The 15,374-nt window shown below is 41.6% G+C and overlaps 1 protein-coding gene across 1 annotated transcript in view; it reads left to right on the top strand.

Annotated features, from left to right (window-relative positions):
* Positions 1–15,374, top strand: part of LOC137541664 (NXPE family member 2-like) — a 59,009-nt gene that overhangs the window by 20,705 nt on the left and 22,930 nt on the right. The window contains exon 2 of the mRNA XM_068263067.1: positions 8,910–9,628. Within this exon, the coding sequence (XP_068119168.1) occupies positions 8,982–9,628 (647 nt within the window). The 5' untranslated portion in view covers positions 8,910–8,981. The remainder of the gene's footprint in view (positions 1–8,909; positions 9,629–15,374) is intronic.

Here is a 15,374-nt window from a genome sequence, read left to right as displayed (position 1 = left end):
ATATTACAGTTTAACACTGTGCTGACCAAGAAGCTGTTATGAGGCAATGGCCATTTTTAAAATGAAGGACAGAGAATTTCATTGATCACAGAGGACAAACAGGACGCAGGAGAGGAGAAAGAGATTGAGTAGTAGACTACACAGGAGGTTAGTATGACCTGTGTATTGTTAATTTTACTTTTTATTTTCAGCTCAGGTTCTCTTTAAGACAGAATGTGTACAGGTGGTTTTGTCATTCACCTGCTGCTTATGTGTGGTATAATGCCCTCTGAGGCTGAGTGCCCAGCAAATTCCTTTTTGTACTAGAAGCAGGGCCGGATTTAGGCCAAGGCACCATAGGCCATGGCCTAGGACACCACAGGAGGATGGGCACCAAAGCAGCATGCTATAAGAATCTGTTCCTGGGAGCACCCACCTATAGGCTCAAATTTTCAAATGCTTGCCTGGATCCTCTCCCCTGTACCACGGGGCTACAATTCCAGTCTCCAACGAAGGATCGGCACCACAAGAAGTATTAATAGCTCAAATACTTTATTCAGAACATTAAAAGACCAGCTGGTCTTTTAATGTTCTGAATAAAGTATTTGAGCTATTAATACTTCTTGTGGTGCCGATCCTTCGTTGGAGACTCAAAGCAGCATGCTAAACATGGTGCAGCATTTGCAAGCTTGCAAATGCTGCAATGCAGGAAGATCAGGCAAGCACCTGACCGCGGTACTCTGCTGCCAGCTGCCTGTGCAGCAGCCACCTTGCTCTCTGTGCATGTTTGCATTGTGGACTTAGGCAGCATTGGAGACGGAAAGGAAGAGGAAGCTTCTGCAATGGAGACAAGCGGAGAAATGAGTGACACAGATGGCTTTTGCAGTGTAAAGGCGAGCTGGCTATCTATACTGAAAAGGGAGGGGAGGAGGGATTAAGGGAGTTATCTGGCTACCTATACTGGAGGGAAAGGGGGAGGAGTCATTTGGCAACGTACAGTATACTAGAGGGAAGGGAGAAGGGGTCATCTGGTTACCTATACTGGAGGGAAAGGAGGGTGGAGTCATCTGGCTATCTATACTGGGGAGGGGGGGGGGGGGGGGGGGTCATCAGGCTACCTATACTAGAGGGAAGGGGTCATCTCACTACTTATTCTGAAGGGGGGCGGTTGGTGACAGTGGCCTAGGGCGGTAAAGAGTATAAATCTGGCCCTGACTAGAAGGAATTCTATGCCAGGCTTTGAAAAAACTTCCTCACTCACACAGATTCTCTGACTGACAAGAGACCAAACTGCATTGAGGCCCAGTGCACACCAAAACCGCTAGCAGAGCTGCAAAATGCTAGCGGTTTTGGGAGCTGATTTCAGAGCGATTCTAGGCATGTTTAGAGCGGATTTCTAAACATACCTAGCAGTTTTGGCTGCATTTTTGTGTAGCAGATTACACAAATTACAGTAAAAGCTGTTACTGAGCAGCTTCTGTAACAAAAACGCCTGAAGTAGCGTTTTTCAGAGCAGTTTGCGTTTTTCCTATACTTTACATTGAGGACGAAATGCTTCTGCAAACCGCAAACGTGCAACAGGAGGCACGTTTGCGGTTTGCTATAATCCTCAAACCACCGGTGTGCACCATCTCATTGAGATACATAAACGCAATCGAGGAGAAATCGCTGCACTGTCCAGTGATTTTTCAGCGTTTTTTCCCCCGCAAAATGCCAGCAAAAATTGCCGGCATTTTGCACTTCTAAGTGTGAATGGGGCCTTTGGCCTCTTTCACAGTAGGACGTTGTGATTTGATGCGACGTTAAAGCCGCAATGAACATTACAACGCAATGCCTCAAAAAAGTTGCAACGCAACTTAATGCCCCTTTGTCGTTAACGTGTGACTTTAACGTCGCACTGTGAAAGATGGCCTCAGGTATCGCTTTAAATTGCAAGCCCGTTTCCTAAATGCTCTGCCAATGTAAATAAATGTAACCAATTCCACAGTAGCAATTGCGATTAGCAAAATCGCAATCGCAGAACATGCAGCATTTTAGGAGCGCTTGCGCTTCAATGTAAAGTATTCAAAGCACTGGCAATTCGCTCATGACTCACTACACATAGCGATTTGTGTATGATTTTAAATTACTGCAAACTGTAAAAAAAAAAAATATTAATTTGAAACAACCAATCAGAATTAAAATTGCTAAATTGCTAATTGCAATCACAATCGCTGGCAAAAATCTTACACTTTTTAAAATCGCTATCAAAATCGCCGTATAACGCTCCTGAAATCACTTACAAAACCCTAATTAAAAACACTAGCGATTGCAATAGCGATTTGCGACTAGTAGTGGGTTCCAGGCCTTCCTCTGTTTTCACCTTATCTATGTTACTTTTTAAAGCTCCCAAACATAAAAACTATAATATAATTAAGGTAAGAAAAGTACAATTGAAATGAAGGTAATGAGGTTAATCAGGAGGATCAACTTTGAGTGATTATTTTGCTTATGAATGTGCTGAAGGTTATTTTTATGAATTAGGTGATAATATAATTTTCCAATACTCAGGTAATCACAGTGCGTACGTTAAAAAGGGGCGCTGGGAAAAAAGGGCGCGAGGTTTTAAACGATAAGCATGGATAACGTTTAAAAATGTATTGTACTGTATTTCGTTTAAAATTAATGTTTTATAAAGTTATAAATCATTAAATAATGTGCATTAAATCGGCAGTTGTAAAAACGTTAATCTTTCGTTTAAATAGTGAAACGTATAATAACGTTTAAAAAAAAAATTACTAAGTAACCCTCCCTGTACCTACCTCTAACCCCTAGACCCCCCTGTTGATGCCTAAACCTAAGAGCCCCCCTGTTGGTGCCTAACCCTAAGACCCCCTGTTGGTGCCTAAACCTAAGACCTCCTGTTGGTGCCTAAACCTAAGACCCCCCTGTTGGTGCCTAAACCTAAGACCCCCTGTTGGTTCCTTAAACCTAAGACCCCCCTGTTGGTGCCTAAACCTAAGACCCCCCTGTTGGTGCCTAAACTTAAGACCCCCCTGTTGGTGCCTAAACCTAAGACCCCCCTGTTGGTGCCTAAACCTAAGACCCCCCTGTTGGTGCCTAAACCTAAGACCCCCCTGTGATAAGCATTAATAAAGTTTCAAAAACATATTGTGCGGTTTTTTTCGTTTAAAAATAATGTAAAAAAAAAAAAAATTAAAAATTGTACTGTTTTCGTTTAAAAATAATGTTTGAAAAAAATATTGTACTGTTTTTCGTTTAAAAATAATATTAAAAATGTATAAATCATTAAATAATGTGTAATCATGAGAAGCAGTAATAAAACATTAAGTCTCCGGGCGCCGCTTTTAAAACGTTATTTTTCTCCGGCGCCCTTTTTTCCTATCGGGCGCCCATTAAACGATATTTATTATGGGAGTGAATGGCGGCGCCCGATTTGTCCACTAGCCTCCTGCGCCCTTTTTTACTGTTACCAATCACAGTACAGGATCAGATAACAGGAGCAGGATAAAGAAGCAAGCCAAAGTCATACACAAACAGATCGGGATAATCAAGTACAGAGCAGACTACAGAGGAGTGAACTAGCAACAGAAGCCAAGCTGACTGAAATTCTGGCAATATTACAAGGGGTTTGACAGTATTAAATAGGAAGTCCAGGTGATTAACTGGAAGGGAACACCTGCTGATCAGAGACAGGTGTCCAAACTGAGAAACTCTATCTTGCGTTGAAAACTGGGAACTGCAGATAAATTGTAAAGACAGTAGAGCCACCTGCTGGCGACTAATGGTAACATCAGCAGGTGAAGCAGGGTGCAGCAGTGTTCATAACACCTTGCATCAATTAGTGCTGCCTTGAGAGTCATTGGGTGCGAGTGGGCATAAGTCTGCATGTGCACAAAATCTTTTGCATGTACACAAGGACCTATGGGAGCTTTGGTCTGTGCCTACATTAGGCCTGGAACCCACTGCAAAATGCTGTCGCTAATCGCAAGCGCTAGCATTTTGTATTAGCAGTTTGTCAGCAGTTTCATGAGCGTTTTAGGAAGCGATTTTACAAAGTGTATCAATTTGCCAGCAGTTGTGTAGCAATTAGCGATTAGCATTATAAAATCTGATTGGTCCTTTCAATTAATTTAAATTTTGTGACAGTGTGTTGTAGGGTTAAAACGCTAGCAAAATCGCTCCATGCAGGTTTTAATGAGCGATTAAGCCAGCGTTTATATACGTTACATTGAAGCGCCACCGTTCCCAAAATGCTGCATGTCCTGCGTTTGCGATTTGAGGAATCGCAAACGCTCCAGTGGAAGTTGCCCCATCCATTAACATTAGCTGAGCGTTTTGGCAAAATGCTAGCGTTTTGAATTGCTCCAGAAATGCTCACAAAACCGCTTTTGTGGGTTCCAGCCCTTAGACTGCTAGCAAGTATGGGAGGTCTATGATGAGTAACATGCATGTTAAAACATCCATTCCATAAGCAAATTCGCCAATGTAAAACCGCTGCTGTTTCCTGCGATGCAAGTGTGATCCTTGCCTAAGAATGATCACTGTTACTGGCTGTAACAGTGATCCTTTACAAAAACAAATGACACAGACTGGCTCAGGGAGCATATGTTCCCTTGCACCAATCAGTGCTGCCTTGGGAATCATTAGGAGCGTGTGTGTGCAACCCTACTGGGAATTAAAAATGCCAGCAGAAGCTGATGGTTGGGTGAAGAAGATGGCCAGATGAACAGCATCCCATAGGTAGGTAATGGTGCTTCCCCAACCCCTTCACCCGCAATGGCACACACAATTGTAAACCTACCTTAAAGATTTCAGTAACAGAAATACTTACTATTTCTATATATTTTGTATATTGGTACGTAACCCCATCCTCCCAGTGATGCTTAGCTTAGGCTGTTTATTATGCAAAGTTCTCCTCCCAGAGCATTCTGGGACACCAAGACCGAAATGCAATTCAGTTTTTCTCCTAAGTTTTCTCTTAGGTGATAATTTTACACATTGGGCTTGTTTCATTAAGTTGCACTGCTAAAGCAGCACAGCTTAATGTGAGGGAGCGCTTGTTCAAAAGAAAGGGGCGGTCAATACGCACGGCTTACATAGCAGCGCATGTTGCTATGTAAGGAGCGTGCCATGCTTAGTTACGTGCATTGCTTACATAGCAACGCGCGCAACTTTAAATGCAGGTGGTCCTGTGAAGTGTCGCAACCGAGATACTTCACTAGTGGCCACTACTATGTTAATTAACATAGTAACTAGTAGCGGCCGCTAGTGAAGTATCGCGGTGGCAGTTGTTATTTCTGCTGCCTGGCGAACATACTTTAAACAAACATGCACCTGCCAGCAGTAAACATGTCATCACCAGTGATACATTTTAGAATGTAAATCAGATTGATGAAAATGTTTTTAATGGGCAAACACTGACTAAATAATTTATAAATGATTAAAAAATAAGCAATTTGAGTCCTTACATTATGCTCAGTAAAGATAATATATATATGTTGTTAACACACTACCCTCTAAAGGCATATATGACAGGTACATATAAGCACAGTCCATTAAACCCTTTTCTTTGCTAGGGTATATTATATTAGAATATTGAATCTATACACTATGAAACATATTGGAGATTTTCGAAGGTTCCACTGGAGAGAAGTGGAAAAAGTAAATACATTTTCAATCCATGCTTTATATCTAGGGTTCTTAAAGTGTTCCCAAGGCGATGTGAGACATGATGAGATAAACATGTGTATGTACAGTACAAAACATATTAAAAGCCAGGCTGTTTCACTTGTTTTACTATGCTGCCTGAAAGAGTTAATATTTAGGCATGGAAGTGACAGCTTCTGTCTTGTCGGTACCTTGTTAGGAATATAGTATACATCACAGATAAGCAAATTACAGCAAGAGATGGCCCGAACCGTTCGCCGGTGAACTTGTTTGTGCAAACTTAGCTGGTTCGAGTTTGCGGAGAACCGCAAACACTTAGCGAGTTCGACCTGCCCCCTATACTACATCATTGGGCTAAACTTTGACCCGCTACATCACAGTCAGCAGACACATGGCAGCCAATCAGGCTGCACTCCCTCCTGGAGCCCCCCCCCCCTTATAAAAGGCAGCAGCATCGGCCATGTTCTCACTCTGTGTGCTGCCGTATTAGCGAGAAAAGGGAGAAACATTGGAGAGATGGGTAAAGCGATAGTTAGGAGGTCTGTTAGCTTGATCCTTACTGATATTTGTTGATGAAACAGCTCTTTTAAGAGCTAATGTTCTTCTAATGTTCTCCTTGCTAATTGCTGTACTGTGCCATGCCAAGCACATTCTGTGCATAGCTTTTACTGCCTCTGTGTGACTGCACTTTGTATTATACAATACCACCACCAGTCACTGCATACCTTTTTCCTGCACCTGTGTGACTGCACAATTGTATCATAGCAGCAGTCACTGCATACCTTTTCCCTGCACCAGTGTGACTGCACAATTGTATTATAGCAGCAGTCAGTGCATACCTTTTCCATGCACCTGTGTGTCTGCACAATTGTATTATAGCAGCAGTCACTGCATACCTTTTCCCTGCACCAGTGTGACTGCACAACTATATTATAGCAGCAGTCACTGCATACCTTCTCCCTGCACCTGTGTGACTGCACAGTTGTATTATAGCAGCAGTCAGTGCATACCTTTTCACTGCACCTGTGTAACTGCACATTGTATTATACCACCAGCAGTCAGGTCAAAAAAGTGTTCAGTACTTCACCTTTATCAAAATGAATGAGGCATGGATCCTGGAGGACTACTGCCTGCTCGAAGACTAAGTCAGTCCCCACACACAGCATCTCTGCCTGCACGCCGTGTGACTGCCTGCCCCAAGACTAAGTCAGTCCCCACACAGCATCTCTGCCTGCAGGCCGCTTGACTGCCTTCTCTGCCACCACCAACAGGGTCCAGGACTCCAGGTGAATTCCTGAATTGTTATGGCCGCTGCTGCTACCAGCGGCTGCTACCACACATAATTATTATTATTTTTCTGGTGCATGTACATGCCTCATTTTTCTGGCTGCACTGCGGCTGCAACAACAATACAAAAGGCATGTACATGTGTCAATTCCCCTTCATGATCGTTACCTTGCTGCGGTAAAGGGACTTGCGTATCACAATGAAGCAATTACCTATATGAGTGTATGAGTGTGTGTGTGGGGGGGGGGGGCACACCCAAGATAATAAGGTCGTTGCTTCATTGTGGACAGACCAAATTCGATCAGTTGGACAGTCACTGTTGTTCTGTCATTGAGCTACCTCAGCCCGACCATATGGGCTTGAAAACCGCCATCACATGCACTATCGCCATCGTGCGCACCAGCACGGCCATCACTACACAAACAGCTGTTTGCGGTGCATTACACAGTGAGTTTGGTCTGTCAGTGTGAAGCAGTACACTACTTACACTAACTGCTGATCCACACGCAAGATGTTTTCAAGCACTTTAGGCCTCCAATTTAGCAATGCAATGTGATTCCTGCCTTTTAGGGATTATAACCCTGCTGTGCGTCAAATCCATAATTTTCCCCGGGACTTTTGGCGTGTATCCCACTCCACCATGCCCCCCTCCAGGTGTTAGACCCCTTGAAACATCTTTTCCATCACTTTTTTTGGCCAGAAACAGTGTTTGTAGTTTTTCAAGTTTGCCTGCCCATTAAAGGCTATTGTGGTTCGAAAAGTTTGCAGGTTTGCAAACTTTTTCGGAAGTTCAAGTTTGAGGTTCACGAACCAAAAATCGGAGGTTCGAGCCATCTCTAATTACAGCCATAAAAGTTTTCTTGGCAGAATACAACTTCTAAGGGCATACATGAACTATTGATCTTTTTCTAACTCTGGGACACTTCATAGGCTGACACTGATTAGAGACAGTGAAACATTAAACCTACTTTGCAAATGTTTACATATAAAAGAAAATCCTAGGTACTTTAAAAAGTGATTTTTAAGCCCCATTTACACCATACAATTCTTTGTGCGATTCGATTTAACTCATTAATTCAATTTGATTCAATCTGACGTGTCTGATCGGGATTTGATTCATTTGAATCGAATCACGATCGGACATGTCGAATTGAATCTAATCTAATCAATGAATCGAATTTAATCGAATCGAATCCCGATCAGACATGTCGGGTTGAATTGAATCTAATCAATGAATCGAATTGAATCGAATCGAAACCCGATCGGACATGTCAGATTGAATTGAATCAAATCAATGAATCGAATTGAAACGAATTGCACAAAAAATTGTATGGTGTAGATGGGGCTTTAGGAGTATGAAGATAAATATAATTGTTTATCTCATCAGTTTTTTTTTTCACTTTGGGTTCACTTTAAATATGTCTGAAAACATAACTGCAGCTCCTATTTGTTTGCTTGCTATGGTGGCCAAGGAACTGCAAATCTCTCATCCATCACATTCATCTGGCCCAAAATTGTTCCTACCTCTTGATCACTAGGTGGAATTTTAGCAATGTTCACATAGTGAAATAAGAAAAGTAATTCAACATTTATCTTTCCAAAGTTATTATCTAACATGATCTACACTACCAGATACACCAAAGCAATGCAGTAGGGTTTAAAGTGGAATGAGGAAAAAAGGTTGCCTTAAAATTGGGTAGACTGTTTTTGGTTGCTTCCTGCCATTATACTACAGATAATATAAGCAATAACCGCAATTTACTTTACCTACCTTTCGTTTCAGGGGGCACCAGTAACATGCTGAATCCAACTAAAAAAGGTTTTATGGTCATTTTGGCCTTCACAGTTATGTTTAGTTACATCATTTATAAAAAATCTATCCAGGTAGGTCTTTTTTTAGACCTTGCGCATAGCTTGTGTTGTATGAACAGAGAACAGTTTTAACTGCCGAAATTCTGACTATTTCTCATCAGCTTCCAGTTCTTGACTTTGTTGAAATTAAAAATTATGTGTTGTCGTCCTGGAAACATGCTGGGTATGTGACTATGACAAGGCAGCCCAAGACAATCACTGAAGAAACCACTGAGATAATGACATTTATAAATGGCACAATGCCTCATGTGGAGGCCGCCAATTTCAATGAAAGTACTAGCGCAGTCCATAGCACATCGATAATTTTTAATTATAAACCTAAATTCTGTGTTGGAGACACCTTGATTCTTCAAATGGAGATGTTTAATTATTTGGGGAAAAGGAAGACTTATGGTGGAGATTTCTTACGAGCTCGGATCTTTTCTCCAAATCTTGGAGCTGCAGCTTCTGGTAGAATTGAGGACTTCAACAATGGATCCTACAATGTTTACTTCACATTATTTTGGGAAGGACCAGTACAAATATCCATTCTTCTAATGCATCCGAGTGAAGGGATTGCTGCGCTTTGGAAAAACAGAAATATTGGGTACAGATATATAAAATATACAGGAACATTTCTTAATGATAGCCGAGAAGTTCACACAGAATGTGGCTTTGAGCTAAATTCCCAAAAAGAAATATGTGAATACGCAGACAAGAAATATGGAGACATTTTCTACTGCATCAAACTGCCAGGAGTACCTTGTGAGGCCTTCATATCACTAAGGAGTGGAAATGCTGGTTCTTACCTCACCAATGTGGGCAAGAGTCTTTTTACCAGGTAATTATGCTTTGATATAATCTTTTAATTTGCATTGTTTACATTAAATATAATTCCAAATGTTATTCGTAATTGTACTCATTGTTGCAAAATCAAACACTATGCATCAATAAAAGTGATAACTTACAAACCTTACCTGTTTAATAATGTATCATGTCAAAACCTAAGTGGATATCTTGTGTTGCAACTCTTATAAGCCCTGCACATAGGCCCAGAAAAATGTAGTTGTCCATTGTATTTTGCAAAAAATCTTTATGAAACAAGGTACTTCACATACACAAGTGTTTCAATGGTCAATTAAAAAAATTGCAGCATAGCACATGACACTATTCCGGTAGCTGATAGTGATGACACTAGTCCATTTTGGTTCCCAAACGCATCCTTTATCAAGCTATTTTAAATCAGATCTTTAAAATGGTAATAGGAAAAATGAAAAAGTGCCCAATTGTGATGCCCACATATGGGCTAATGGCCTGCAATGACAACAAAAAGAAAGACAACCCCATTAATTATATTAATTATAGCCAGATAGTCAAATACCGCTGCGCTTAATTTGAAAATTCTTTATTGTGAACCTGATCATTGGAGTTAAAAACAATTAAAATCATAGTTTATTTGGGGTGGGAACTGTATTCGGGGCTAATCACATGGTAATTGTTACAAAATCTCTTGCCATGGTACAGTATATTGTATTTTTCAAACTATAGGAAGCACTTTCTCTTCTCTAAAAGTGGGGATGAAAAAAATCACTGCATCTTATATCCAAAATACAGGGATTCCCCAACTTACAAACGTCGTTAAAGTGTCGACGCATCGGCGTTGGAAATAATGTAAGTCGATGGGCGACGCCAGGATATTAAATATGTTGCCGGTGGTGCAGGGCACATATGTGGAATGACAGAAAGACAATGGAGATACCAGTGAATCCCAGAGACGTACTTCTTGTCCAGCAGGGAGTATGTTATGCGGCAAATGACGGCAAGGGTGCCTGTGGGGTTGGGGCGGCACTATGCATATGACCAGGTGCCCTCTGCCGCAGGGTCATATGAATGTAGTTTTTGCATTGCAGTGCAATGCGATGAGGTGGAGCATCACACCTCAAATGCAAGGGCCAAGTGTAAAATTGGCCTTAACCACTTGAGGACCACAGTCTTTCTACCCCTTAAGGACCAGGCACTTTTTTTCCATTCAGACCACTGCAGCTTTCACAGTTTATTGCTCGGTCATACAACCTACCACCTAAATGAATTTTACCTCCTTTTCTTGTAACAAATACAGCTTTCTTTTGGTGCTATTTGATTGCTGCTGCGAGTTTTACTTTTTATTATATTCATCAAAAGAGGCATGAAGTTTGTCAAAAAAATGATTTTTTTTTACTTTCTGTGCTGATATTTTTCAAATAAAGTAAAATTTCTGTATACATTTTGGCCTGATTCATTGTGCTACATGTCTTTGATAAAAAAAAAAAACTATTCAGTGTATATTTATTGGTTTAGGTAAAAGTTATAGCATTTACAAACTATGGTGCAAAAAGTGAATTTTCCTATTTGGAAGCATCTCTGACTTTTCTGACCACCTGTCATGTTTCATGAGGTGCTAAAATTCCAGGATAGTATAGATACCCCCCAAATAACCCCATTTTGGAAAGAAGACATCCCAAAGTATTCACTGAGAGGCACGGTGAGTTCATAGAAGATTTTATTTTTTGTCACAAGTTAGCGGAAAATTACACTTTGTGACATAAAAAAAAAAGTTTCCATTTCTGCTAACTTGTGACAAAAAAATGAAATCTGCCACAGACTCACCATGGCCATCTCTGAATACCTTGAAGTGTCTACTTTCCAAAATGTGGTCATTTGTGGGCTGTGTTTACTGTCCTGGCATTTTGGGGGGTGCTAAATTGTAAGCACTACTGTAAAGCCTAAAGGTGCTCATTGGACTTTGGGCCCCTTAGCACAGCTAGGCAGCAAAAAAGTGCCACATATGTGGTATTGACATACTCAGGAGAAGTAGTATAATGTGTTTTGGGGTGTATTTTTACACATACCCATGCTGGATGGGAGAAATATCTCTGCAAATGGACAATTGTGTGTAAAAAAAATCAAAAGATTGTCATTTACAGAGATATTTCTCCCACCCAGCATGGGTATGTGTAAAAATACACCACAAAACACATTATACTACTTCTCCAGAGTGCGACGATACCATATGTGTGGCACTTTTTTGCACCCTAACTGCACTAAGGGGCCCAAAGTCCAATGAGTACCTTTAGGATTTCAAGGGTCATTTTGAGACATTTTTTTTCAAGACTACTCCTCACAGTTTAGGGCCCCTAAAATGCCAGGGCAGTATAGGAACCCACAAATAACCACATTTTAGAAAGAAGTCACCCCAAGGTATTCTGTTAGGAGTAGGGCGAGTTCATAGAAGATTTTGTTTTTTGTCACAAGTTAGCGGAAAATGACACTTTGTGAAAAAAAAACTATAAAAATCAATTTCCGCTAACTTGTGACAAAAAATAAAATCGTCTATGAACTCACCGTACTCCTAACGGAATACCTTGGGGTGTCTTCTTTCTAAAATGGTGTCATTTGTGGGGTTCCTATACTGCCCTGCAATTTTAGGGGCCCTAAACCGTGAGGAGTAGTCTTGAAAACAAATGTCTCAAAATGACCCTTGAAATCCTAAAGGTACTCATTGGACTTTGGGCCCCTTAGCGCAGTTAGGGTGCAAAAAAGTGCCACACATGTGGTATCGCCACACTCTGGAGAAGTAATATAATGTGTTTTGTAGTGTATTTTTACACATACCCATGCTGGGTGGGGGAAATAGCTCTGTAAATGACAATCTTTTGATTTTTTTTACACACAATTGTTCATTTACAGAGATATTTCTTCCACCCAGCATGGGTATGTGTAAAAATACACCACAAAACACATTATACTACTTCTCCTGAGTACGGCAATACCACATGTGTGGCACTTTTTTGCACCCTAACTGCGCTAAGGGGCCCAAATTCCAATGAGCACCTTTAGGATTTCAAGGGTCATTTTGAGACATTTGTTTTCAAGACTACTCCTCACGGTTTAGGGCCACCAAAATTGCAGGGCAGTATAGGAACCCCACAAATGACCCCATTTTAGAAAGAAGACACCCAAAGGTATTATGTTAGGAGTAAGGTGAGTTCATAGAAGATTTTATTTTTTGTCACAAGTTAGCGGGAAATGACACTTTGTGAAAAAAACTATAAAAATCAATTTCCGCTAACTTGTAGAAGTAGGAAGTGTGTCTGCTGCAAAAGTGCACTAAATGGTTAAAAGAAATGCCCCCCCCCCCCCCTTTATATATTATTTTATTATATCCCTTTTATACTTTTCAAATTGTTATTAATAACTTCCCATTTTGCTCATGGTAATGGCCATTATAGTGAAGATTGTTAACAAAGCACCACCACCATCTAGTGGACATTTTTATATATGCACATTTTTCAAATCTCTATTGGAGCAACATATTTAAATACTCCCACCAGGATATAATCCGACCACTTAGTGCAACTTTTAGGTCATACCTAACAGTGCGCCTTTATCGTCGCACTCATTTTATATTTAAATAATATGATTTTTTTTTATCAACAATCACTTTTAGACTTCTGTTGTGTCTTTTTAAGACCCACTAGAAGTTTGGGACCATTAATATTTGCATAAAAGCTGGCAACCGGCTAAATTGGGATTAAAGAACCTTTTATTTGCATAACTTATCAGGAATTGGTTAAACTTGTATTACTTCACTTAAATTAACTAACTTCATTGTATTTAAATCATTCTGTAACTACAATTGTATGTTTTGCCCGATGAAAGGTGGGTCATCTCCCTGAAACGTGTCGCTCATAAAACACCCCATCTATAGCGCAGTGCCTCCTGTGTCTTACTTATACACAACTTCACATTATTATTGTTACGTCCACACCAGGCTGCTTGTGACCTGCGGAATGCAAAGCATTGCAGCACAGCTGCTAGTGGCTCCAAAAGCCATTCAGAAACCACAAAGAATTTGCCTGCTCACCAGTGTGCAGCGCGGACGCAGAGTGCAGGAGATACATTTATAGACAAGGGGGCAGAAGTGATCCTGGAATCAGTTGGGAATCGGCCTGCGGTGTATGGGCAGCCGGCAGATCTATCTCTAATCACATCAGATCAAAGAGATTTGTCTCTTGATCGAATCTGCCCATCATCGCTAGATGTATGGCCACTAGAGATGGCCCGAACCTCCGATTTTTGGTTTGCGAACTTCTGCGAAAGTTCAGTTCACGCAAACTTTCGCGAACCACAATAGACTTCAATGGGGAGGCGAACTTTGAAAACTAGAAAAAATTATGCTGGCCACAAAAGTGATGGAAAATATGTTTCAAAGGATTCTAACACCTGGAGGGGGGCATGGCGGAGTGGGATAAACGCCAAAAGTCCCAGGGAAAAATCTGGATTTGACGCAAAGCAGCGTTTTAAGGGCAGAAATCACATAGAATGCTAAATTGCAGGCCTAAAGTGCTTTAAAACATCTTGCATGTGTATGCATCAATCAGGGAGTGTAATTAGAGTACTGCTTCACACTGACACACCAAACTCACTGTGTAACGCACCGCAAACAGCTGTTTGCATAGTGACGGCTGTGATGGACTGGTGCGCACCATGGCGAGAGTGCAGGCCATGGCGGTTTTCAAGCCTATATGGTCGCCGAGCTGTGGTAGCTAAATGATAGAACAGTGACTGTCCAGCTGTTCAAATTTGGTCTGTCCACAATGAAACAATGACCTTATTATCTTTGGTGTGCCACCCCCGAGACACTCATATAGCCTGCAGTCATTGCTTCATTGTGATACGCAAGCCCCTTCACCACGGCAAGCTAATGATCGTGAAGAGGAATGGGCACATGTACATGCCTTTTGTTTTGTTGTTGCAGCTGCAGTGCAGAGAGAAAAATTAGGCAGGCATGCACACGCACCAAAAAGTTAGTATAGCGGCCGCTGCTAGCAGCGGATTCAGGAATCCGCCTGAAGTCCTGGGTGCTGTTGGTGGTGGCGGAGAAGGCAAGCGGCCTGCAGGCAGAGATGCTGTGTGGGGACCGACTTAGTCTTGGGGCAGGCCTGAGCATGCTTTGCAGACCAGGCATCCGTGGTCAGATGGACCCTTGACCCAACACTGTGTGCCAGAGATGTCACCACTTGCCTTTCAACATCACGGTACAGTTTAGGTATCGCCTTTTTGAGAAAAAATTGCGGCCTGGTATCTTCCACTGCGGTGTGTGGCTTTGCTTTTGTGTGCTGCTTTTCCTCAGGTGGTCATCCCATTGCAGTTTGTGCTTTGTAATCATGTGCCTTCGTAAGGTAGTTGTCCCTACACGGGTCTTGGTCTTTCCAAGGCTCAATTTTCAGTGGCAGTGAGTATAGATGGCATTGCTCTCATCTGAGGCAGACACACACAAAAATTTCCACACTGATGAGCCGTGGGGTGATGGCACTTTGGTGGTGGCGGCCGACTCAGTGTTAAGTGGGGTGCCAGAATCAGAGCAGGAGGAGGAAGATATGTCACGCTTCCATGCGGAAGCTGAGAAGGATGAGGTGTTCTCTGATAAGTAGTCAACTACGTTCTGACAATATTGGGGGTTGATGGCACGTGCCTTCTTCTAAACACTGTACTTTGGTCGAGGGCTGCACGAAATCACGACAACGCAACCTCGAACAGACCTGCCA

Source organism: Hyperolius riggenbachi, chromosome 12 (assembly GCF_040937935.1).
Source record: "Hyperolius riggenbachi isolate aHypRig1 chromosome 12, aHypRig1.pri, whole genome shotgun sequence".
In the NCBI taxonomy this organism is placed as follows: Eukaryota; Metazoa; Chordata; class Amphibia; order Anura; family Hyperoliidae; genus Hyperolius; species Hyperolius riggenbachi.
Note: the sequence above shows the minus strand (reverse complement) of the source record. Positions and strands in the feature narration are given on the sequence as shown.